Source organism: Mustela nivalis (genome assembly GCF_964662115.1).
Source record: "Mustela nivalis genome assembly, chromosome: 11".
Classification (NCBI taxonomy): domain Eukaryota; kingdom Metazoa; phylum Chordata; class Mammalia; order Carnivora; family Mustelidae; genus Mustela; species Mustela nivalis.
Genome location: NC_139030.1, coordinates 58,732,138 through 58,755,069, shown reverse-complemented (window position 1 = coordinate 58,755,069; position 22,932 = coordinate 58,732,138). Strand labels below are relative to the sequence as shown.

At 48.9% G+C, this 22,932-nt stretch overlaps 1 protein-coding gene across 15 annotated transcripts in view; it reads left to right on the top strand.

Annotated features, from left to right (window-relative positions):
- The window catches only part of TANC1 (tetratricopeptide repeat, ankyrin repeat and coiled-coil containing 1), a 237,371-nt gene that overhangs the window by 199,918 nt on the left and 14,521 nt on the right, over window positions 1-22,932 (top strand). For all 15 annotated transcript variants that reach the window (XM_082691341.1, XM_082691340.1, XM_082691349.1 and 12 more), the window contains 4 exons: window positions 1,147-1,383; window positions 3,614-3,799; window positions 6,368-6,446; window positions 20,931-21,064. In XM_082691341.1, the coding sequence (XP_082547467.1) occupies window positions 1,147-1,383; window positions 3,614-3,799; window positions 6,368-6,446; window positions 20,931-21,064 (636 nt within the window). The remainder of the gene's footprint in view (window positions 1-1,146; window positions 1,384-3,613; window positions 3,800-6,367; window positions 6,447-20,930; window positions 21,065-22,932) is intronic.

Below are 22,932 nucleotides of genomic sequence, written 5' to 3'. Positions count from 1 at the left end.
TCTTAACTCTTTTTAAGTGCAGAATTCGGTAGTGTTAGGTGTACTCCTGTTATTGTACAATAGATCTCCTGAACTTTTTCATCACAAAACTAAAACCCTGCGCTCACTAAACAACTTGTTTTCCCCTCCCCATACACCCTGGTAACCGCCATTCTGCTTCTGTCTCTCTGGATTTCACTTCTCTAGGCAGCCCATGTAAGGGGACATCAGTGTTTGTCTTTTCTTGTTGTGACCAGCTTTTTTTTTTTTTTTTTTTTTACTTAGTCTCATGTCCTCAAGGTTCATCCATGGTACAGTATGTGACAGGATTGCCTTCCCTTTTTCTTTTTTTAAAGATTTTATTTATTTATTTGAGAAACAGAGCACGCAGAAGGAGAGGGAGAAGCAGGCTCTCTGTTGAGCAAGGAGCCTGATGTAGGTCTCGATCCTAGGACCCTGGGATCACAACCTGAGCCGAAGGCAGCTGCTTGACCAACTGAGCCACCCAGGCACCCCTGGATTGCCTTTCTTTGAAGTCTGGATAATGGGACGCCTGGGTGGCTCAGTTGGTTAAGCAGCTGCCTTCGGCTCAGGTCATGATCCCAGCATCCTGGGATCGAGTCCCACATCGGGCTCCTTGCTCCGCAGGGAGCCTGCTTCTCCCTCTGCCTCTGCCTGCCATTCTGTCTGCCTGTGCTTGCTCTCTCTCTCTCTGATAAATAAATAAAATCTTAAAAAAAAAAAAAAGGTTTAAAAAAAAATAAAGGCTGGATAATACTCCATTGTATGTAGGCACCACTTCTGTTTCTCCATTCATGAGTCCACAGACATTTTAATTAGCTTCCATCTCTTGGCTACTGTGAAGAGTGCTGCAGTGATCCCCGGGGGTGCAGATATGTCTTTGAGATCCTGATTTCCTTTCCACTGGATATAGTCCCAGAAGTAGGATTGCTTCTAGAGGAAGGTCCACACAGTTTTCCACAGCAACTGCCATTTTAGATTTCCACCGCCAAGAAAGGACAGGGTCTGTGCGTTTTGGGTCATACTGTTGCACACTCTAGCTTGAGGGCCCCAGATTAAAGTACAGATGCTGCCCCTCTCTGCACATGCTATTGTGACTGATATTTATGTGAAAAATTAATCTTGTTGGGGGACATCAATCAACAGGTGAGCCGTCTCCTGATTTTGGGAGGGGCCAACGTGAACTACAGGACAGAAGTGTTAAATAACGCCCCAATCCTGTGCGTCCAGTCCCACCTCGGCCATGAGGAGGTGGTCACTCTGCTCCTGGAATTTGGCGCCTGCCTGGAGGGAACGTCGGAGAATGGCATGACCGCCCTCTGCTATGCCGCAGCTGCCGGCCATATGAAGCTGGTGTGTCTGCTGGCCAAGAAGGGTGCCAGGGTAAGCCGTGGCATTCCCCAGTGGGTGGGGCTGGGGTGATGTCTTCAGAGCCTTATTAGAATTATCGTCAGCTGGGCCAGCCTCTCTGCTTTGTCGAATTGCAACAGATAGAAATTGCCACACAAACAGAAAGGGTGAGCAGCCTGTGTCAGGCGGAGCCTGAGGGTGGTGCTCGGGGCGCAGCCTTGGCGGGGAGAGAGGGTCCTGTGTTTTGCTCATAAGCTCTGAACTCTTCTTCATACTGTCCAAGACGAGACAGATACCAAGAACACTCCTGGCCACTGGTTGCAGGAGCGGGGGAGTCATCCTTCCAAAAGCCTGGAGATGGTGACCTAGAGCTCAGTCACACATTGTAACACAGCGCTGGATTCATTGAAAAGATTTTAGATGTTTGATTTTTTTCCCTCTCTTCTGCCTACCCCATTTCATTGCATGTCTCTCTCTCTCTTTTTTTTAAAGATTTTGTCAGACAGCTAGTGAACGTGAACCAGGGGGAGGGGCAGAGGGAGAGAGAGATACAGGCTCCCCACTGAGCAGGGAGCCCAATGCACCAGGCTCAAACCCAGAACCCTGGGATCATGACCTGAGCGGAAGGCAGATGCTTCACCGATGGAGCCATCCAGGCGTCCCTCATGTCTCTTTTTTTAAACAATCAAATGAGTCCTGTGGGTCTTAGAAGCCACATGCTTGAGCATGTGGCACAGGAGCTGGACAGCCGGAATCCCATTTCTCCACCTGCCAGAGAGGATACTGGACACCCTGTGGAGCCTGTGTGCCTCGGGTTTCCCATCTGTATAATGAGTATGACAACAGGATCTACCACAGGGCTGCTGTGTGAGCATTAAGTAAATGTAACCATGTTATTAAGTAAGTTACTCTAGGGTCATCAGTGTGAAGAGATTAAATGAGAACAGTGCCAAGCTCACAGTAAACTAGATAGGTTTACTATAAGCATTTCTTTGGGGGGGGGTGTGCAATAGAAATAAATTGTTGATATTTGTCCTTATGGTGAATTAAGTTTCAACAAAAAGACATTTATTAGGCTTACAGTAACTGTGGAGCCTTTTTGTTTCCCCCTCCAAAATACAACATTTGGGACAAATGAACTTTAGCTCCCGGAAGAAGGAGAGTGCTGCAGTGAAGTAGTGGGTTCCTTCATTTTTATTTTATTTTATTTTATTTTATTTTTAGATTTTATTTATTTATTTGACAGAGAGAGAGAGAGATCACAAGTGGGCAGAGAGGCAGACAGAGAGAGGGGGGGAAGCAGGCTCCCTCCAGAGCAGAGAGCCCAATGTGGGGCTTGATCCCAGGAACCTGCGCTCATGACCTGGGCCAAAGGCAGAGGCTTAACCCCTGGGCCACCCAGGCGCCCCAGGGTTCCTTCATTTTTGCATCTAAACTGTGGCACCTTTATTCCGAGGCTGGCCGGCCCTTGCCAGCACAGCTGACAGCCGTACAGGAGGAGATTGGGTGGCATTCAGGGGGCTCCTGCAGAACTTTCTAGTGGGGGTGCAGAGTGTCCCCAGAATCTGCAAGGGGGTGAGGGCAGACCCTGAGCTCCTTTCAAGTGCAGTATTTCTGGGATTAGATAGGGAATGACACATCGTCTGTGGCCTCTTGGACCTTTAGGAGGTAAGCCGCCCTTAGACACTGACCTTGTGGCGAGCTGACCTTCCTGGCTTTGAGCCCCCACTTTACCTGCTAACTCGTCCTAGCTCACCTGACTGTACATGACCTTCTTCCCCAGTTATATAACCTTCAGGGTCCCTTGCTGCTTTTTCCTGTTCATAGCTGGGTTTTTCCAGATCCCTGCCTTTTGCTGCTCTCCTGGTTCAGTGACTCAACTGCTTTATTTCCCCAAATCCTAGCTTGTCAAAGCAGACTTAGAGTGTTCCACTCATGCGACCAGCATTGGGAAGGCCAGGGCTTTGGCTGAGGTTTTGGTCTGTGTCCTTACCCATGTCTCCCAGAGAACTTGGAGCTCTAAAGTCATTTGCTGGAAAGCTAGGAAGTGATTGCTAGGTCTACAAAGGGTCCCAGTGGCCTGGGGTCCATTCACTACAAGAAAGTCATTCAAATGGAGAGTCAGTGCTCTAGAGAAAGTTGCCTTGGAATGGGAACCCCACAAGCACCTGCCGTGGGATGGGGTTTGTGCACTTCATTTGGGGTGCACCCGTGATCTCTGAGGGAAGGTGATACTAAACCGGGCCCTTCTCCTGCCCCCCAGGTGGACCACTTGGATAAGAAAGGCCAGTGCGCCCTGGTGCACAGCGCACTGAGGGGCCACGGCGACATTCTCCGGTACCTGCTGACCTGTGAGTGGTCGGCGGGTCCTTCCCAGCCGGGCGCGCTGCGGAAGAGCCAAGCCCTGCAGCAGGCGCTGACGGCGGCCGCCAGCATGGGCCACAGCTCGGTGAGTCGGCACTATGGGGTCCCTCCTGGGAAACTGGAAGTCACAGCCCGGTGTGTGTCGGGTGCCTTTTCCGGTCATCTTAGTTAGTTGCTAGCCTGTGATGCACATAAGGAATGAAAGGAAATGAGGATTTCAAGAAATGGCAGTTGGTTTGACCGCATGTTCAGACCTTGGGCTGGCGTCCCACCCTTCCTGGAAGAGACCCCCCCCCCACCGAGTCCAGGGTCTCAGTGCGCATGCGTGCTCTGCACCAGGGTCGGTGAGGAGGGGGCCCGCACGGTACTCCTTCTCTGCTCCTTGTTAGTGTCCCAGTTCCTCCTCTGTTGTACGTTTACTCACCGGCCCTGCTGTCTTCCAGTTTTTCCCTTTGATTCACTCTTTTGTCCTTGTGATGGTTTAAAAATAATCACGTGGAATGCTAATTCTAAAATTGTTGGTGAGTATTTGAAGCATTTTTAAAAATAGGACTTGAAAGTTCTGCTAGCATGTGAGAATGTTTGTCATTCGTAGTCCCTGCACTGAAGGAAAGCTTCGTGGAGTAGTTAAATAGAGCTCTTATTTTTGGTAGGTGCTGGTATTTCTCCCTTTGAGGATTTAATTGTCATCTCCAGACCCGTGGGTCTGGGACTTAATAACATTTTACCTGTTCTCTTCTACCTCTTTCTCACTCTTTATTGCTATCAGGCAATTAGAGTTGCCAATATTTGGTAAGATCCTAACCCACAATGATTTATAGTAAATTTGGGTGCGAAGCCAAAGCCAGCTGGCTGGCTGGCTTCTGGCATTTAAGACACAAGGACAGACACACGGTCATGTGCACACACACCCCTGTGCACACATGCACGCATGTGTATGGACTGAAAGCTGGCTTAATTGTGGCATTTAAAACATTAAAAGTACAGGTAGATAGTGTACTTAAGCCAGCACGATATATCGCAACAAGTGCAGAAATACAAGAAAATGCAGCTGTCTTCTCTTAAGACATGTAAAAAAGATTTACAAAAATATGAAACAATGCCAGCCAACCTACCTATGTACTTTATTTTTGGAAAAAAGTAGTAATTTCATTTCAAAAATACATATTTTATAGCAATATGTTAAATGTTATTATATAATGGGTGTATAGTTATTCCTTTAAAATAAAACTATGAATGTGTTTTTTTAAATTGCCATATATGTAGATGCACTGAGAGCGTGTTAAATACACACATTTGCAAATAGTGATGTTTTCCCTTTTTAAAGTGGTCCCTAAATCTGTGTGGGAACAGAGTGTAAAAAATCATCATAAGGAGGACAATGAATGCCATGTATAGATGTGACCGTTGTCTTAACTCCTGTCATACTCAACTTGTTTCAAAGCTGGCTGGGAGGAAGGCTGTGCAGAAGCAGCCTCTGTGGGGCCCGGAATGGTCTCCGGGAAGGGGGTAGGGCTCCTTCACCAGAAGACTTGAAGGGTGTAGTCCTTTGCTAATGCTGTTGAAACAAGTGACCACAAGCTCCCATGTCTTCAAATAACACACACCTATTCTCTTACAGTTCTACAGGTCTGAAGGCTGAAATTCAGGTGTCAGAAAGCCAGTATTCCTTCTGGGGGATCTAGAGGAGAACATTTCCTTGCCTTTTTAGAGCTTCTAGAAGCCTTGTATTCCTTCAGTAGTGGCCCCTTCCTCTGTATTCAAAGTGTGTTACTTTAACCTGTGCTTCTCTCATCCCATCTCCTTGCTCTGACATTGGTTCCTCCTTTCCCTCTTTTGAGTGATTATGTCAGGTCTCTGTGAGATGTACACCTGATAATTCAGGATACTCATCTCATGTCAAGGTTCATAATCACATCATGGATTCCCTCTTGTCTATAAGGGAACATTGACAGGTTTCCAGGCAGAGGATGTGGACCTATTGGGCCGTGATGCAGCCTGCCACAAAGACTATGGCTTGGGAGAATGGAAAAGGGCCTTGTGACGATCTCCTCTTGGCACTGTTGCACAGGGTGAACGCTGGCTTGGGGCTCACGTGCTGCCATTTCCCCACGAGCCAGCACTCCTGCCTGCACACTTGGGATCCAATGCTCTGTTTGCTAAGGGAGAAAGGAAAAGAGCTAGGGAAAAGAAGAAGAATGTTGTCAGTAGAAAAATCATCTGGATGATACTATTTATTTTTTATTTTATTGAAAAGGTGTATCTTGCTTTGTTTTCTGTCTTTGTGAAAAAACGGATTCCCTGTCTCATGGCGATTTATGCAGAAACTGCACTTTGTACCATCTCCCGTGTCCTTTGTTGATTAGGCTGGCATATTTGGGTCATGTTGGAATTCATTAGAATTCTGAGTGCCTAGTAATCCTGAACGATGTTGCTGAAATTCACTGAGCTTTTTTTTTTTATTCTTCTAAAAGTGAAAATGTGAATAGCATATGAATTATGCTTGAAAACAGTTTTCATTATATTTTGTCTCCTTGTGCAGCTTGAGATAATCATGGTTACAAAAACAACACTCTCTCTCCTTTGATACATGGGATATAATAAGCACATATGGCTCTGAGAACTCATTAAGTCACCTTGCCACTTCTGACAGGTGGTCCAGTGCTTGCTGGGGCTGGAGAAGGAGCACGAAATAGACGTCAATGGCACTGACGCGCTGTGGGGAGAAACAGGTAATTATGGTTCCCCGGCTTGTGGTCTGGGCCAGCTTTCTTGATGGGCTAGCCCCCGTTTTGGCCTGAATTGTCTTAAAAATGACTTGGGATGCATGTAGTCCTATTGTTACTTTATCACGAGGCATTTGAAGTGTAGAGCTTTTAAAACTTCCCAAATGAGTAGTAAAAACTTTTCTTGACACCAGTAAAATCATTTTTGAATTAGACTAGCAGTTCCTGCAACATCTAATGAATCTCAGCTAGAAATACTGAAATATGATGGTAGTTTCTGCGTGATAGAGTCTTCCGTATCTGAACTAGCCTGGTCTTCCTGTGAATGATGCAGCCTGAGCAGGGCAGGAACTTCCAGCCTGGTGTTCTGATGAATCGATGGTGCTGGGCAAGGAAGGCTGCAGCCAGTCTTGCAGAATGAGGACAGGACTGCAACTTCGGGGTGGGGGGAACTACTTAAAGTCCTGATTATAAGATACTAAATCCCTTTTCATCGGTGTGTGGGGTATCGTGTTTAACTGTAGTGTGGGAGGGAAGCCCGAGGTGAGTACATCCTGATGAAGATTTGAGTCACTTACTTGTCAGATGAGTGCGGATAATGCTGCTTTGAAATTTTCCATTTGACTGAGTTGGGTTTCAAAAGATAAGACTCCAGGTGATAAGTTGTTATTGAATCGGTGTAACCAAGAGTGTTAAAATGCATTTCCAGGCTGTGGCTTGTGGCATACATACCTTGGAGATACTGTAGGTTCAGCTCCAGGCACCACAATAAAGCAAATACACAGTGAAGCGAGTCAAATGAATTTTGGGGGTTTCCAGTCCATGTAAATGTTCACATTGTACTGTAGCCTGCTAAGTGTGTGGTAGCATTATGTCTTTAAAAATATACACCCCTCGATTAAAAAATAATCTTTGCCCAAAAAAGCTATCCTCTAGGCCTTGAGTGAATCATAATCACTGATCACAGATCACCAAACAAATAAAATAATGGAAAAGTTTAAGTATTGTAGGAATTACAAAATGTGACCCAAAGACATGGAGTAAGCAACTGTGATTGGAAAACAACCCTTTCTCGGTGGCAAGGTTACCACAGACTTTCAGTTTATAAAAAACACAGTGTCTGTGACCTGCAGTAAAGTGCAATAAAACAAGGTATGCCTGTGTCTGCCTTCAGTCTGTACCTGTGCAGTATTTCCACATCCTTCCCAGTTGTTTCCTAGCAAGCCAAACGCTAGTGGGTAGAGCTGCTCAGCTAACTCACACTTGGGAAGCACATCCAGTGCCCAGCAGGGAGTACGGGCCTGCGCTCCGGAGCCTCCTGGTGCCCTCTCTCTGGAGCTGTTGCCATGTGACTGGCTTAGGAAGCTCGCTGTGGTACCTCGGGAGAAGGCAGGCCCAGATGGGGTTTGATTACACTTGGGCTGAACGCGCATAGGTTTAACTAGTGTCCTGGATTCCGTGGAGCCTTTCTTCCACCTGTTCAAGCAGTACAGGCTGCTCTGTAATTTGGCAAAAGAGAAGCGTCCATCCACTTTCATATTGTGTGGCAGGTAGCAGTGTGGCGCCCGCCAGGTCACAGCGCACGACTTGGCTTTGTACTGAACCAGAGGTCAGCATCCCTATGTGGACTGCCTCACTGCGGGACCCGTTTCTGTTCGCTGACGACCCTCGGAAGTAAAAGAAGTTGTTTACTTCCTGGCTGTGTTTGGTCATCATTCCCGAATGTGGTCTGTGGTGCTTTGCATCTCAAGCACTCTGAACTGGAGCTTGTGGGACTCCAGGCACAGCCCAAGGGTAGCATCCCCAGAGAGATCCTGTCGGGGACGTGGGAGGGAGACGGGCGTAACTGGAAGCATATGGATAAAGCAGTTCAGCATTTCTTTTTGAACCTCTGTGGAGGTTAATACAGGTCTGCTCAGTAGACAGTCAGCGATGGCCAGCTTGGCTTTAGGATACCCATCGATGGGGTCACCAGGCAGGGTCTCCTTGGCCCGTGTTTGGCTCGCCTTCCCATCCTTTCTCTGTGCAGCGGTGCCGCCCTGTTTGCTGATGGCAGCTCCCTGCCCCTCCCTGCTCTCACAGCCATGTTCCAGAAGTGGGGCAGCTACATCTGTGCACAAAATCCTTCCCCACTTTGCTGCCGGGAGAGACCATTGAGCACCTTGTGTATCTCCTTTATGTTGAAAAAGTGTTGTTTTCATGCCTGTTGCTGATTAGAAGCTGCAGGTCATCCGCGATGACAGCTGACGGCCAGAGAGGAAGGAGCCCAGGGAACAGCAGTCCTGTTGGAGGTTTCTGGTCACTCTGGCCAGTCGTGGCAGGGTTGGTTGGAGTAGGGACAGTCATGTGCCTTCTGTACCCTGAGCATCTCCCTGCTGAAGACCTGGAGTCACTAAATGTCATCACAAAAGGGGATGGTTCCTATCTGAGGTTGAAAGTATAATAGATTTTAAAGACTTTCATCTAAAATAATAACAGGGTTTAATTTGAAAGTTTATTGCCGTAAACCTGCAGCTTTTAGAAAACTTACAGGACGTGTCTACTGCCTTTAAGAACAGAGAGCTTAATTTATGTAAGTCTCCCTTTCACCAACACCTGGGCCCATTTGCTTTTCACGTTTGGTTGACATTTAGAGTCCTGCTCTAGAGTTCGGTAGCTCTTGCACACTTGCTCTCAGGTGGAGAGGTGGTGGGACCCATCAGAAGACACGGAGGTACCAAGGAGGGAGGGGCTGGTGGGGGCCTCTACCCACAGCCCCTCTGAGCCTCTGCTCCGTGAGGGTTATTCATAGACGCTGCCAGATGGTCTCAGGCCCATGGTCTCGGGGCAGCCTGGAACAGGACACCAACCTGTCAGATGCTTCTGTTATCTGTTTCAGGCGTTCCTCAGTCATGACAAGTAATTGCTGGCTCCCACGAAGTCCCAGCCCAACCGAGTTACTGTTTCCATATCTGTGTTTGTGGTGAATGAGCTCAGACTGAAATGATGGGAGATGCCTCACTGGTGATGGCATGCCATGGCGAGTTGTCCGAGGAGCTGTGGTTCCAGGCTGCAGGCTGCTCTCAAGCCTGTGAGCCTGCTCCCTGGGTGTTGGGTCAAATTTTCTCTTGCTCTGTAGGAGACAGAGGCCCTTCTCTTTCAGCCTTTGTCATTTTATGTGCCTGTCTTGAAGCAGAGCCTTCCCCCACCCCGACTCTGTTGGGACATTTTGCAAGTCAGCCATTTATATATTTAGTTGTTGATGTTGTTTATTTATCAAAGGCTGTTGTCCCCAAACTGTGGGCTTTAGGACGGCAGACGTTTCCTGGTCTCTTGTGTGAATGGCGACTCTTGATTCTGGTGTTGTCCAGCAGAACTTTCTGTGATGTTGGAAATGCACTCTGTGCTCTCCAGCCTGGTGGCTTCGAGCCACTAGCCTCGGCTGGTGCTTGTCACTTGGGTGATGGCTGAGTAAACAAGTGGGTTTATAGAAAACAAAACTGTATAGTTTATAGGGTAGGTGACATTAACCTTGCAGAATAATTTGGGACAAATTTTGTTGCTGGAGAGGGAGAGGTAAGGATCTTCTTGCTCCTGAGGCCCCAGTCTTGTAGTTTCTTTGTGTCTGTCATCGCACAGGTGGTGTCCTGCTGGATTCTGGGCTGGCTCAGAAACTCTTGTCTGAGTCAGCAGCGCCGTGCGCGTGTGGAAAGTGGAGCAGGGTGCTGGCTCGCAAACGCAGGAACATAGCTGTTAGCGACCAGACGGGGTGTGGGTGTGGCGGATAGCACCCAGCACCCGTGCCAGCCCCTCCTTGTGTCCCTCACATCCCCATGCCTCCCTCCCTCTGCCGCCAGCTCCATTGCTCACCCACATGTGCTGTGCCCTCACACTGTTCCCTCAGAAACCCTTCCCACCGCTTTCTAGCTGGTCTGTCAACAGGCCTGAGGCCCTTTGTGTGCGTGTCGGAGACAGCTCCCAGAGCTCCCCTTCCTTGATTTCTGCAACGGGCTGTCCTGTCAGGGGAAGTCAGAAGTCTGACTGAAATCCTTCCTGTCAAATGTTCTCTTACGTTGCTCAGGCTATTTCAGTTGGTAAGATAGTTTGGTTGGTAAACTCTTTCTAAAGAAGTTTAAGTATTGTAAGTAATATGGGTTTTTTTCTTTATAAGGATTTCATTTGTCAGAGAGAGAGTGGGAATGCTTGTGCACACAAAGCGGAGGAAGAAGCAGGCTCCTCACTGAGCAGGGAGCCCGATGCGGGGCTCAGTCCCAGGACCCTGGGATCATGACCTGAGCTGGAGGCAGACACTTAACTGGCTGAGCCACCTAGATCCCCCTAAATACTATGGTTTTTTTAATGCCAAAGCTGTTAATACCTGATTTGCCTCTCAAAGAGCTGACTCTCCTCTGCTGTCCATTGGGTAGCTTCTTCAGCTCCAGGGCCCTCCCTTTCCTGGTGGGTTGGGGCAGGTTGGTGTAGCATGTGTCCTAATCACGGCTCACTGTTCTCTTTATTCTGGACAGAATTCTGGGTAGGACCTGGCTGCCTCTGGAACTTGAATCTGAGGTCTAGCCCTGTCAGCTGGTGTTGGGTGCAGTGGGTTACTCACATCTGTTTTTGTGCTGGACCATGAAGCTGAGTAATGAGTTGCACTGCATCCTTGATGTTTTCAAAGTTGCCATCTTTTCTCCCTGAAACTGCTTTAATTTCCCACTTTGTGGTTCTGCTCACCCTCCCAGGGGAGGCGTGACCTTCAACTCTGAATCGCAGGTGGACTTAGGCCATGGACAGCTGAGCTTATTACACTAAGGTGCACACACCCCAGGAAACAGGATGCCTTACTGTTGGCTTAAAAATGGCCCTTTGTGGATAGTGAAACTATGGAAAGAACCTCGATGTCCATCAACAGATGAATGGATAAAGAAGATGTGGTGTATATATATATATATATATACACAATGGAATACTAAGCAGCCATCAAAAGAAATGAAATCTTGCCATTTGTGATGACGTGGATGGAACTAGAGCATATCATGCTTAGCGAAATAAGTCAATCAGAGAAAGACAACTATCATATGATCTCCCTGATATGAGGAAGTGGAGATGCAGCATAGGGGGATTGGGGGGTAGGAAAAGAATAAATGAAACAAGATGGGATTGGGAGGGAGACAAACCATAAGAGACTCTTAATCTCACAAAACAAACTAAAGGTTGCTGGGGGTTGAGGGTAGGGAGAGGGTGGTTGGGTTGTGGACATTGGGGAGGGTATGTGCTATGGTGAGTGCTGTGAAGTGTGTAAACCTGGCGATTCACAGACCTATACCCCTGGGGCTAATAATACAGTATATGTTAATTTTTTTAAAAATGACCCTCTGTGGGATGTCTGGGTGGCTCAGTCGTTGAGCGTCTGCCATCATTCAGCTCAGGTCATGATCCCAGGGTCCCGGGATTGTGTCTCTTGTCAGGCTCCCTGCTCAGGGAGGAGCCTGCTTCTCCCTCTGCCACTCCCCCTGCTTGTGCTCTCACTCTCTCTGACAAATTAATAACAAATGAAACCTTAATTTAAAAAAAAAACAACCCTTTGTTCATTCAGATTTTACGTGACATTTTTTTTTAAAGATTTTATTTATTTATTTGACAGAAAGAGATCACAAGCAGACAGAGAGGCAGGCAGAGAGAGAGAGAGGGAAGCAGGCTCCCTGCTGAGCAGAGAGCCCGATGAGGGACTCGATCCCAGGACCCTGAGATCATGACCTGAGCCGAAGGCAGCGGCTTAACCCACTGAGCCACCCAGGCGCCCCTACGTGACATTTTTTAAAGAGAGGAGGGCTGTCACTTGTTCACTGTTTAGAGTACATTTAAAACTTACGGCATTGAGTTGGGCATTGATGTATGTATGGACATCTCAGAGCAGATTTTCAGGTGACAGACTGGAAGGAAAAGCGTTTGTCCATTGCCACTGAGGCATGTGGAGAATTTGTGGTGAGGACTTCTCTAAATGTATCCTCCTGAGACAAGCGAAGTGACTTGCTACTGCACACCTAGGATACTCCATTTTTGGAGGTCCTCAGAATCTCACCATGCTGTTGTTTGAGAATATCCTTGTCAAGACATTCCTTCCTCTGCTAGTGTTTGAGAGTACATAAGATTACTGGAAATTCAGATTTTGTCAGTCCAAACAAAGGTAGATGTTCTTGATTGGCTTTGGCCTAAAAGCATGATAGAGGGGTAACCCAGGACCCTAGAGGGTGTGTGGGGGGGGGAATAAACCAGGATGAGGGTAGTAGTCCAGGATCCTGGAGGGTATGGAAGAGGAAGTAGCTTAGGACCCTCCTGGGAGTGGGGCAGGATAGGTTAACCCAGGACCCTATAAGGGGAGGACAAAGCCTCGTAATGTAGGACCCTGGAGGAGAGGCTAACCCAGGCTCTGGAAGGGGGGAGATGGGCATGAAGGTCACCCTAGAATAGAGAGAGATTTGGGGATAAGAACTAAGGGGCTGGGTTTGTCTGTACCCTGCCTTCTTCCTGCTCTAGCAGACCCCTGGGATTTGCCCCTGGCATGGGTACGCTGTGGAGAGCCATTCCTCTCTGCTGGCAGGACAGCAGAAACCAGCTGACGGGTGTGTGCCTGCGGGGAGGTGGGGGCAGGGAGTGGGGCGTGCTGAAAACCCACACAGTGCACCTCAGGTGCAAATGAGCTGGTAGCCTGACCATGGACTGGGATTCTGTTCACCATGTGTAAAACGTTGCTTTTGCTGTGCATGGAGTCCATCCTTCCCATGAGTAGTTCCTTACTATTCATTAAAAAACCACAACAAAGGTCTGCTTTCAGCATTAGAAGCTTGGCTTCTAAAGTTTCAGCTGAAACTTTTCAGCATTAGAAACTCTACATTTCGGTGCCTAGAGCATCTGTACCTCCCCTGCTGCTCATTCTTTCAGTCCTAGGAGGACTGTGCATGGTTGTCTGCACTTCCACAGAAAAATCCCAATTGTTCCTTCAAATTCTTACTGAAATGTGTGGCCCCTTCCTTGCTTGCTTCCCTCCTTCTAGGCTGAACATGAGCTTGTATAGAATGGCTCTGTGGAGGGGCACCTGGTCTGCTCAGTCTGTTAAGCCTCTGGCTCTTGGTTTTGGCTCAGGTCATGAACTCAGGGTCTTGGTATCGAGCCCTGCTTGGGATGCCCTGCTCAACAGGGAGTCTGCTTCTCCCTTTCCCTCTTCCCTTCCCCCCACTCATGGTTTCTCTCTCTCTCTCTCTTAAAGAAATAAAATCTTAAAAAAAAAAAAAAGAAAGAAAGAAAGAAAGAAAGAATGGTTTTGTGGAAATGCCCTTTTTAACCCTGCCTCCTTGTACGGAGTTCTGTACATAACTGTCCTCACTGCCTGCCCAGCAAAACCACACATTATACATGCTTTAAATATTTGGTGTGTAAGAGGATCTATCAAAGAATGTGAGCATTCTCAGCACACTTCAGAAGTGACAGCTGTTCGAAGCTGTGTCCTTCTGATAGATCTTCAGAACAAAGTCTGCATGAAATGTGATTTATGTTGTCCACGTTTTAGGAATTTGTTCTTAAATTGAGTTTATGTTATTTATAGTACACATTATTCCTCAAAGGATTTAAAGAGGCTTATTTGAAATAATATATGAAGGAATAGGAAAAAAACTAAAGTCAAGACCAGGGCAGAGGGCATAGCACGGTATTCCTGCTCCGGTTTTGGCTTTAGGATGCTATGTGACCAGAGTTCCAAGGGAACATAGTCATTGCAGATTATTCTTATTGTCTTTGGGAGAAAGCTTAACAGTTATTCAAAAGAAAAGTATTTTCTGGCACTCTTGGTCTAAAACAGCATTTATGGTCAGCTTCATTAGTTGACTATTTTTAAAGAAAACTTCCTGGAGGCAAGAGCGGAGGACTTAGGATCTTGGACTTCACATCCTATCTTCTGTCTCCCACTAGCTGTGTGACCTCAGGCAAGTTGCTTAACTTCTCTGGGCCTCATTTTCCTCATTTGTAATTCGAGGTGAGTGATACTTGCCTCATAGAAGTTGGTTGTGTATTAAATGAATTTATGACTTTAAAGGGCCATGAAGTGTCAGTGTAGGAAGAATTTTATAGGTGTCATAGTAGAATAATAAAATATGTCAGGATCTTCTTATTTCTGTTGAGAGCATAGATCTAGCTTCATTCAGCTGTTTGGCTTAACTCCTGAGTGATACTGATGGGGTCTGGGTTCAGGGCATATCATGTAACAATTCTTTCACCTCAATAAAATGGACAGAACAATCATCTCATTCAAAGGATTCTTGTCAAGATTGAATAAAAGTTCACCCACAGTGTTTGACCCAGAGCTTGGCTGTTGTAAGTGTTCAACAACTGCAGCAGGCTTCCAGGGTTGGGATAAATTGATTAATATTTAATGTTACTTACTTAGACATTTATTTGGTCTTAATAGATTATTGAAGCAGATGATTAAGTGATAAAATCTTAGTTCACGTTGGGATTATTTTGCAGGTACGAGGGACAGAAATGGATTTGGGTTACATGGAAAGTACTGCTTAGTGGCAGTTGTACTTTTTATTTCCTCATTGAATTCCTTGACCATTTGAGGTTCATGTTTAATCCTCCCATGGAGATGGACAGTGTGTTTCTACAGAACTTGTAACGTGTCAGGAGTGTCCTGGCTACTCAGATTTGGTTCCTGCCTTATTTTAACCTCCATAGTAGCTCACTGGGAGCTGGGACCATGTGGAGGGGAGTCTGCGTTTTATGTGATGCTCAGTTGCCCCCTGTCCCCTGGTTATACAGATGCCCTCCTCTCCATCCTGGGGAACTTGTGGCAAAAGGAGAACACGCTGCAGGAGCAGAACGAGTTAGGAGACTCATGGGGCATTTGGGCAGGGCTGGCTGCCCGCTCCTAAGGGTGCAGAGCCCGCCCAGCAGGGCTTTGTTCAAGGCTGGCAGACCTGGAGGCTTCTCAGGGGCTCATCTCCCAGTGCGGTAGTATTTTTCAGTAAGAATATAATCTTTCTTGTGTTTCATTTTACTCTTTACCTTGTTAAGGATTAGATCAAATAACTGCCCGGCCTCTGTGGAGATGAAGGATTTATAGCTGTCGGCAAGTTGTTCTCTTGAACAGAAGCCCTCCCTTCCCCTCAGTGAGGGAAGCAAATGCCTAACAAAGCAAGGCCAGGAGATTTGGCTTTTATAAATCTTGCTCCGTTCCTAGAAGGTGGAACAGGGACCGTTGCCTGGCTTTTGTTTGGGGCTTGGTGCTGCCCAAAGTCCTGGGCCTAGCCTGTCAGTCAGCCCAGACTCAAAGACAGGAAAGCCAAACACAGCAGGGGGATGGGCGCCTCCCTCCTCACCACTTAACCTGTCCGTTGTCGGAAATCAAGGGTGAGGGGCTGCCATGCCCAGAAAGATTTTAAAAAATCATAAAATCCCCAAGTACACTTTACCTTCTAGATAAAATAGCTTAGGCTCTTCCGGGATTGTGTGTGTGCTCTTTACTTTCCTTCTCCTTTACTGCTGAGTGGGGTTAGCCCAGCAGGCGTCCAGCTGAGGCTCAGACGTCGCTGCCTTTGGCACATCTAGCGGTTTCCATCTTGGTTGCAGCTAGAGGGCATTTATGAGAATCCTGCTCATTACTGACTTTGCTCTTTTTAATCTTCTCGTTTTTATAAAAGGTGGAAAAGCCAATATATTAGGAAATAATGCACCAGCAAAGGTCAGTGTGGAAGCAATGCAGAGCCACTTTGTCCCTATCGTACTTGAGGCCCTCTCGGCAGGCGGGACTGCCCCTCTGCAGGTGTAGACTCTTCTCACGCGCCCACCTCGGGCCTGGGAGGGCTGTGTGGATGCTCAGTGTGGAACGAATGTAGGAGAAGGTGGCTTTCTGGAAGTGGGAACCACCTCGCTGTGCACAGACCTGTCACCCTTCTCTCAAAGTCTCTAAATTAGGGACAGAAGCATCCAAGGGGGCGAGGGAATGATTATCCATAGTTCTGGCCATCCTGCACCTGTGTACTTGAGGGACAGAGCTGCCAAAGAATGTTATGAACAGCCCCGTTCACAGGATGACTGAGTTCTGGCAAGTTGACAGGGGAGTTTTTGTAAGTCACACGTCTGCCCAGAGAACTTTAATGTGTCAAGGATTCCTGCAAATGATCTGGTTTCCAGAGAACCATATCTGATGTCTTCAGTAAGTTGGTGTTACTGGGAGTAAATGGGTTTTCTTAAAATGAACATCTGTGGTGACAAATCTCACGCTCCGAAGACAGGACAGTATTGCCGAGGTACAATTATTCTGGATCGTCAGAGGAAATTTGCTTTCATGGGAATTTCATTAGAAAAATGCCATCTTGTTAAAGAATTTGCAAGTAAATGAATTTGTGTTTGGTTTGAGTCAGAGAAAGTGCCATATGTTTACATTGAGTTTTAGCGTCTCTTTTTGCCTTTGTCTCCGGACTCCGTTGGCCAGAAGACAGGCAGCGCTCCTCTGCCAGGGCGGCCGCTGCTCCTGCCCTCCTCCCCTCACCGCTTCTCTCTGGCCAGACGGAGTCCACTGACCCTCGTCGGAGCCAGGGTCGGCTCGGAGGTCAGCCTTTCCCACAGCGTCGTTGGCATTTCTGAACAGAGTCCTGCCTGACCTTGTTTGCTTAAGCCTGTAGTTGACTAGTTGACCATTCTTCAGTCTTGATTGTCTCGGAAGACGATGTCCTTCCCTCGAAGGCTGCTAGAGCTTAAGGTGCCCTCTAACCTCAGGGGTCTTGATGAGGCCAAAACTCTTCACTCTGAGTAGAAAAAGGGACATGCAGGTCCTGCTGGTCTCCGTCACTGGAAGATGCGAGCCCCTCATTAGGACTGTGTGTGCAGAACGTGGGCTGTGTCAGGTCTGAGCAGGTTCAGTGGACGCAGCCTACAAGCCTATGCTCACTGGTGCTTTCTCTTCAGAAGTCCCTCACAAGGACACAGGGGCCTGGCTGGAGAGGAAGAGACTGGACTCCGGCCCCGTTGCCAGGCCTGTGGGGGGCGCTCTCATCTCCTCAGCTGCACCGGCTTCAGGCTTCTCTGGAGCCTCCGTGAAGCATGTGACCCTATTCTTAGGCGGGGCTGCGCTTTCTGATGGGCTGCTGTGGCAAAGATTCAGTAGCAGCTGCACCAGAAGTCCTGACTTAATGCCCTGTTTACAACAGGGTTGGGGCTTGTTTACCAGACACGAGAGATAATGGAATGCGAGTGAGCTGCTTCAGATCTCCTCCAGCGCCAGGGCCCCGAGTTTGCTCCTTCCCAGGGCGTCCTGTGTATCTGCTGGCCATGACCCTGCCTCAGGCATGCGTGGGGATTCCTTTGTTCCTCCTGTCCTTGCTGCGGTCACTGTAGCCAGAGGGGGGCGAAGAGTAGACCCCTGCCTGGAGGGGGGTTGCAGAGGGGCAGCAGGTCCAGGGGGTGGCTCGTCGCCTGGATCTCCCACCTCGCCAGCCACTCTGTGGTCATGTTCTGATCCATCCGGAAAGCTCACATAAACGTGCCCCAAGGCTCCTGTTCTTCAGGAGTTAACACTGACGCCCGGGCAGGAAGGGACTGTGCGGGACGTGCAGGGGGACCGCCAGGGCCAGGACGCGCTGGTTTAGATTGTGTGATATAGAAAGGATCGCCTTCACCACTGGTTTTCAAACGCAGTGCATTGGTTTGTAAAACTGATTTAAATACTGTTCTGTTTATGCTATTTATTTATAATTTACTTACATGTTTCACTGTATGATGAGTGGCTGTGAGCCTCTTTGTGTAACACACATAGGAAAGGCACCAGCCCTCAAGACCCCGCAGTACCTTCCCCCTCTCCATCCTGAGAAAGTCAGCAGTGCAGAGGACAACTGTCCTTAAACATGGCTCTTTTTTGTTGTTGTCAGAAATGCTCTGGCTAATGACAGGAGAGCATTATTGAGATCGCCCCATGACACGCTGCTCTGGGGACGCATCCCCTGCCTGGGGACTTGGGCCGGGAGCGAGGTGAGTGCTCACTCCCTTTTGGAAGGAGAGAGAGGGCTTCCTCAGCCTGACCTTCACATCCTCAGGGCCCCAGGGATAGGACAGCCTGACACATCTGCTCACCCACCTTCCTCACCCACCGCCTTCCTCACTTTGCTGGCGCATGAGGTCCCTGGGACGGCGTGAAGCTCAGGTATCTGCCTGGCGGACATGGCACCTCTGCGTCAAGAGGCAAAGTTGCTGGCCCGCTGCACCTGTGTCCCTGGAGACGGCCTGAGGGGACGTCTTTGTTTCTCACAGGAACTGCTCTTTGTCACGGGAAGATTAGGCCCAGACGTCAGGTTTCCATCCCTGGGTGTGTGTGGCTCCTGGGCCCTGAGCTGTGGCCAGGCTGACTGGGGCTGGATTAGGTACGGCCGTCTGCGCTCAGAGGGTCTGAGGAGGAGAGGGACAGAGATGTGCGTGTGGAAGGAAGGACCTGTGAGCACGTGGCTCCCCTGGGCCTCACTCCTGTGGGTGCCCAGGAGAGCAGGGCACAGACCCTGGGTGGGCGGTGGAGCCAGGCCGGGGTGGGGCTCTGTTGCTGCGCTGTAGGCCCCCTCACCCTGGGGTTCTGTGGTGTGGTGTTTCCTTGAACTGCTGATGTGCTGGTGAGATTGGCCCATGTGTGGCCTTCAGCTGCATATCGTTTGTCATTGCTGTGTGATCTTCCCCTGGTGGACCGGACCATCGTTTGTTGATGCATCCCACTCCTGATGGCCACGCAGTTGCTTCCGGTTTGGGGCGGCTGCGAGGACGTCCCTCAGTGCAGGACAGGGCATCCCCAGGCACGTGTCTCCCGGCGGGGGGCTGCTGTGGAATGGACTAGGTGGGTCTTCAGCCAGAGGTCGTGCGTCCCCAGAGGTCTTCAGTTCGCTGGATGGCTCACGGGGCTGCACACTGCTCATGAGTTCGTTGGCATTAGGCTGGTCAACAGCCTAGTCCTGTGTTTTCCTGATTTCATCCGGACATGTCTTACTGATTTGTAGGAACACTCCATCTATTCTAGAAGCTGGAAATGTGTCAGTATGAGGCTGTATTTAAAAACAAAGTTGTCACAGGCCAGCAACAGGAAGAGAGCCTCTCCTGTAGGTGCTCCCTCCTGTGGCCTCACTGTCCCACCACAGCCCCTTCCTGTCCTTTACTCACTGACACGTGTCCTCCTGGCTTGGGATTGTCCTCCAAATCGACCACTGTCCTCTCTTCTAGATGATGATTCATGAGACATAGCAGTGGACCCTCTTCAATGAAACCCCTCTTTTCACCACACCCTATCAGAAATCATGACCTGGGGTATCATGGGGCACAGTCACTCATGTGGGGGTCCCATGAGAACCTTTTCGATGTGTTCTCTTTCCTTCCATACTGTTCTTGTTTTATCCTTGGCTGAGCTCCCCAGAACACGCGTGCTGACAGCGGGCCACTCACTCAGAATCTCCCTGGGCCGGTCACCCGAGCACTCAAGAAAACCTACGATCCAACCCTCTTCTCTTGCTTTCCTGACAGTCTTAATCCAGAATCTTGACTAGTTACAGAGCTTTTCAACTCCATAAAGACAGGATGATTTGATATGCCCTTGGCTCCCTCAGTAATAACTAGTTCTTGTTGATTGAAATATATGCCTCTGGGGCGCCTGGGTGGCTCAGTGGGTTAAAGCCTCTGCCTTCGGCTCAGGTCGTGGTCCCAGAGTCCTGGAATCGAGTCCCGCATTGGGCTCTCTGCTCAGCAGAGAGCCTGCTTCCTCCTCTTTCTCTGCCTGCTTGTGATCTCTGTCTGTCAAATAAATAAATAAAATCTTTAAAAAAAAAAAAAAGAAAGAAAGAAAGAAAGGAAGGAAGGAAGGAAGGAAGGAAGGCAGGCAGGCCGGCCTGCCTCTAAGGGAAGAGGCTGGACTGGGTAATATACTGATCTATGTGTGTGTGTTGCACTATATTCTGGTTCTCTCTTGCTATGGGGAGAAAACAAACAAAACTAAAAAACAAAGTAAAACAGTAAAACAAAAGCATAGTGGCTCTTGAATCCACAGTGTGGCCTGGGCTTGGCAGGGAAGGTTCCCCTCTGTTCACCTGCTTGACCTGGTGGAGCTAGACTCTGGGGATCCGTTGCCAGGACGGCGCACACACATGCTTGCTGGGTTGTTGCTTGCTGTCTGCTCACCTGGGACTGTCAGGCACACACAGGCCTAGGTTCCTCTCCCTGTGAGTGACACTGCGGGGTGCTCGGGCTTCCTCTGGCCATGGCAGCTGGGTTCCGAGAATGAGTGTTTGGAGAAGTGGATGTTGCCCGTCTCAGGACGTGGCTCAGATGCTGGCATGCTGTCATTTCTTCTGTGTTCCTTTGTCGCAGAGCCCAGCCAGGTTCAGAGGCGGCGGGGAGGATGCACAGCCGTCTTCCTGTCAGTGGGAGGATGACGGGAGAACTTGGGGCCACCCCGCACTAACAGACTCCCCCTCTCCTGTGACCTTCCTCTAGCCCTGACTGCCGCTGCCGGAAGAGGCAAGCTGGAGGTGTGCGAGCTGCTGCTGGAGCACGGAGCTGCTGTGTCCCGGACCAACAGGAGAGGGGTCCCACCTTTGTTCTGTGCGGCACGCCAGGGGCACTGGCAGGTACCTGGTGGGCCCGCGGAGGCCGCAGAAGCAGCGGGTGGGATAGAGTTCACTGTGGCCCGTCTCCCCTGAGCCCTGGGTTTTTCACATACTTGGCTTCTGCTTGTGCTGTCAGGTCTCGATAACCATAAATGTTTGACAAGCAAGAACAGTCCGCCATTGTAGGCTGGTAACCAGGAGCTAGGCTGCGGCCGGGGAGACCCGCAGCTGCTTCCTTTCACCCTGCGAGGGAGAGTGGAATGGGTGCACCCTGTCACCATAACAGAGGACTAGCCGTGACAGCTGTTGTCCCGCCTGTGTGACCTACTCATCTGGCATACTTGGAAGAAGAGTGGTTCCCTTGTGCTCTTTAGAGAAGGAAGCATTTTCTCTCTGGTCTAGCACAGTAATTCAGGCTGATTTCGTCTCGTCTCTTCTTGTCTCTTCTCTTTCTTTTTTCAAGATTTCCTTATTTATTACAAAGAGAGAGAGGACGCAAGCATGAGGGGCAGGGAGAGGGAGAGAATCTCAAGCAGACTTCCTGCTGAGCGCAGAGCCTGATGTGGGGCTGGAAGTCCCATGAGCTCATGACCTAAGTGGAAACCAAGAGTTGGGTGCTTAACCGACTGCACCACCCAGATGCCCCATCAGGCTGGTTTCTTTGAGTAGGAGTGACTTGTTGTTGCCTTAATTCAGGAGACCAGGGATCACTGAGAACAGCATTTCGGTCATTTATTCATTTTGTAAACAGCTGCCATGGACCTACCCCATGCCTGGCATCAGGTTCCACACAAGCTGCAAGCAAATGGATCCTACCATGTGCATTATAGGAAGAATTTTCTAGATCCAATTTTGCATCATGGAATCATGTCACTCCTTGTTCGTCCCATTGTTAGAAGCTGCAAGTGCTCCCCACCAAGATTTTGGCTTTTCAGTTCCATTTCCAAGAGTTTGGTCTGTACCATTTTCTCCCTATCATCCTCACAACTTCTCTGTGCTGCCCTTGCTCATCCTGTCTCTGGGTCTCAGACTTCCTAAATCATGGGGAAGTTTGGAAAGCACAGGTCAGTGTTTGAGGAACAGGAAAGCATGGGGAATATGCCACCTTTTGTTGCTGTCCGCGCGTAACAGACACTGTGCCAGGGGGAGGGGGACTCCAGCCTCCCCCCCCGTAAAGCCCCTCCCACTGGGATGGTAGTTGCATGAGAAGCCTCTGGTTTTTTGGTTTTGTTCCCCAGCCTGATCACCGTGCACTGATTGAAGGCACAGTTCTGAGGCTGAGAATGTCTTCAGGAAGCTTTGCTAAAAATTGCCTGCTATGAAGGTCAAGCCATCCACTAAGCCCCTGAGGCTTAGAAAAGCAGGTTGCTTGGGGGTATGGCGGGTGACCGCTTTCCTGAGAGCTTGTGTCTCCTACCAGAGTGTAGCTGGTGGGAATGACCTTCGCCCCCTCCTTCAGTTCTCCAGTCTCCCCTGTGCCCTGTTGTGGCCATCAGGTCATTGCTTGATTGCGATCGGTATCTCCCCTTCTCCCTGTTACTGTTCGTGCCTTGTATGTACGTGTTCCACAGGCATAGTAATGAATTGAACCTGTCAAAAAAAGAGTATATATTTGCAAGAAGATTCTGTTCAAAGGAATACAATGGAAAGATTGCACAGGCCCTACAAATCACACAACTTTGAGAGGCATTTGAAGAAGATAAGCCTTTGCTACTTTTTTTTTTAAATATTATTTATTTATTTGACAGACAGAGATCACAAGTAGGCAGAGAAACAGGCAGAGAGAGAGAGGAGGAAGCAGGCTCCCTGCTGAGCAGAAAGCCTGAAATGGGGCTCGATCCTAGGACCCTGGGATCATGACCTGAGCCGAAGGCAGAGGCTTTAACCCA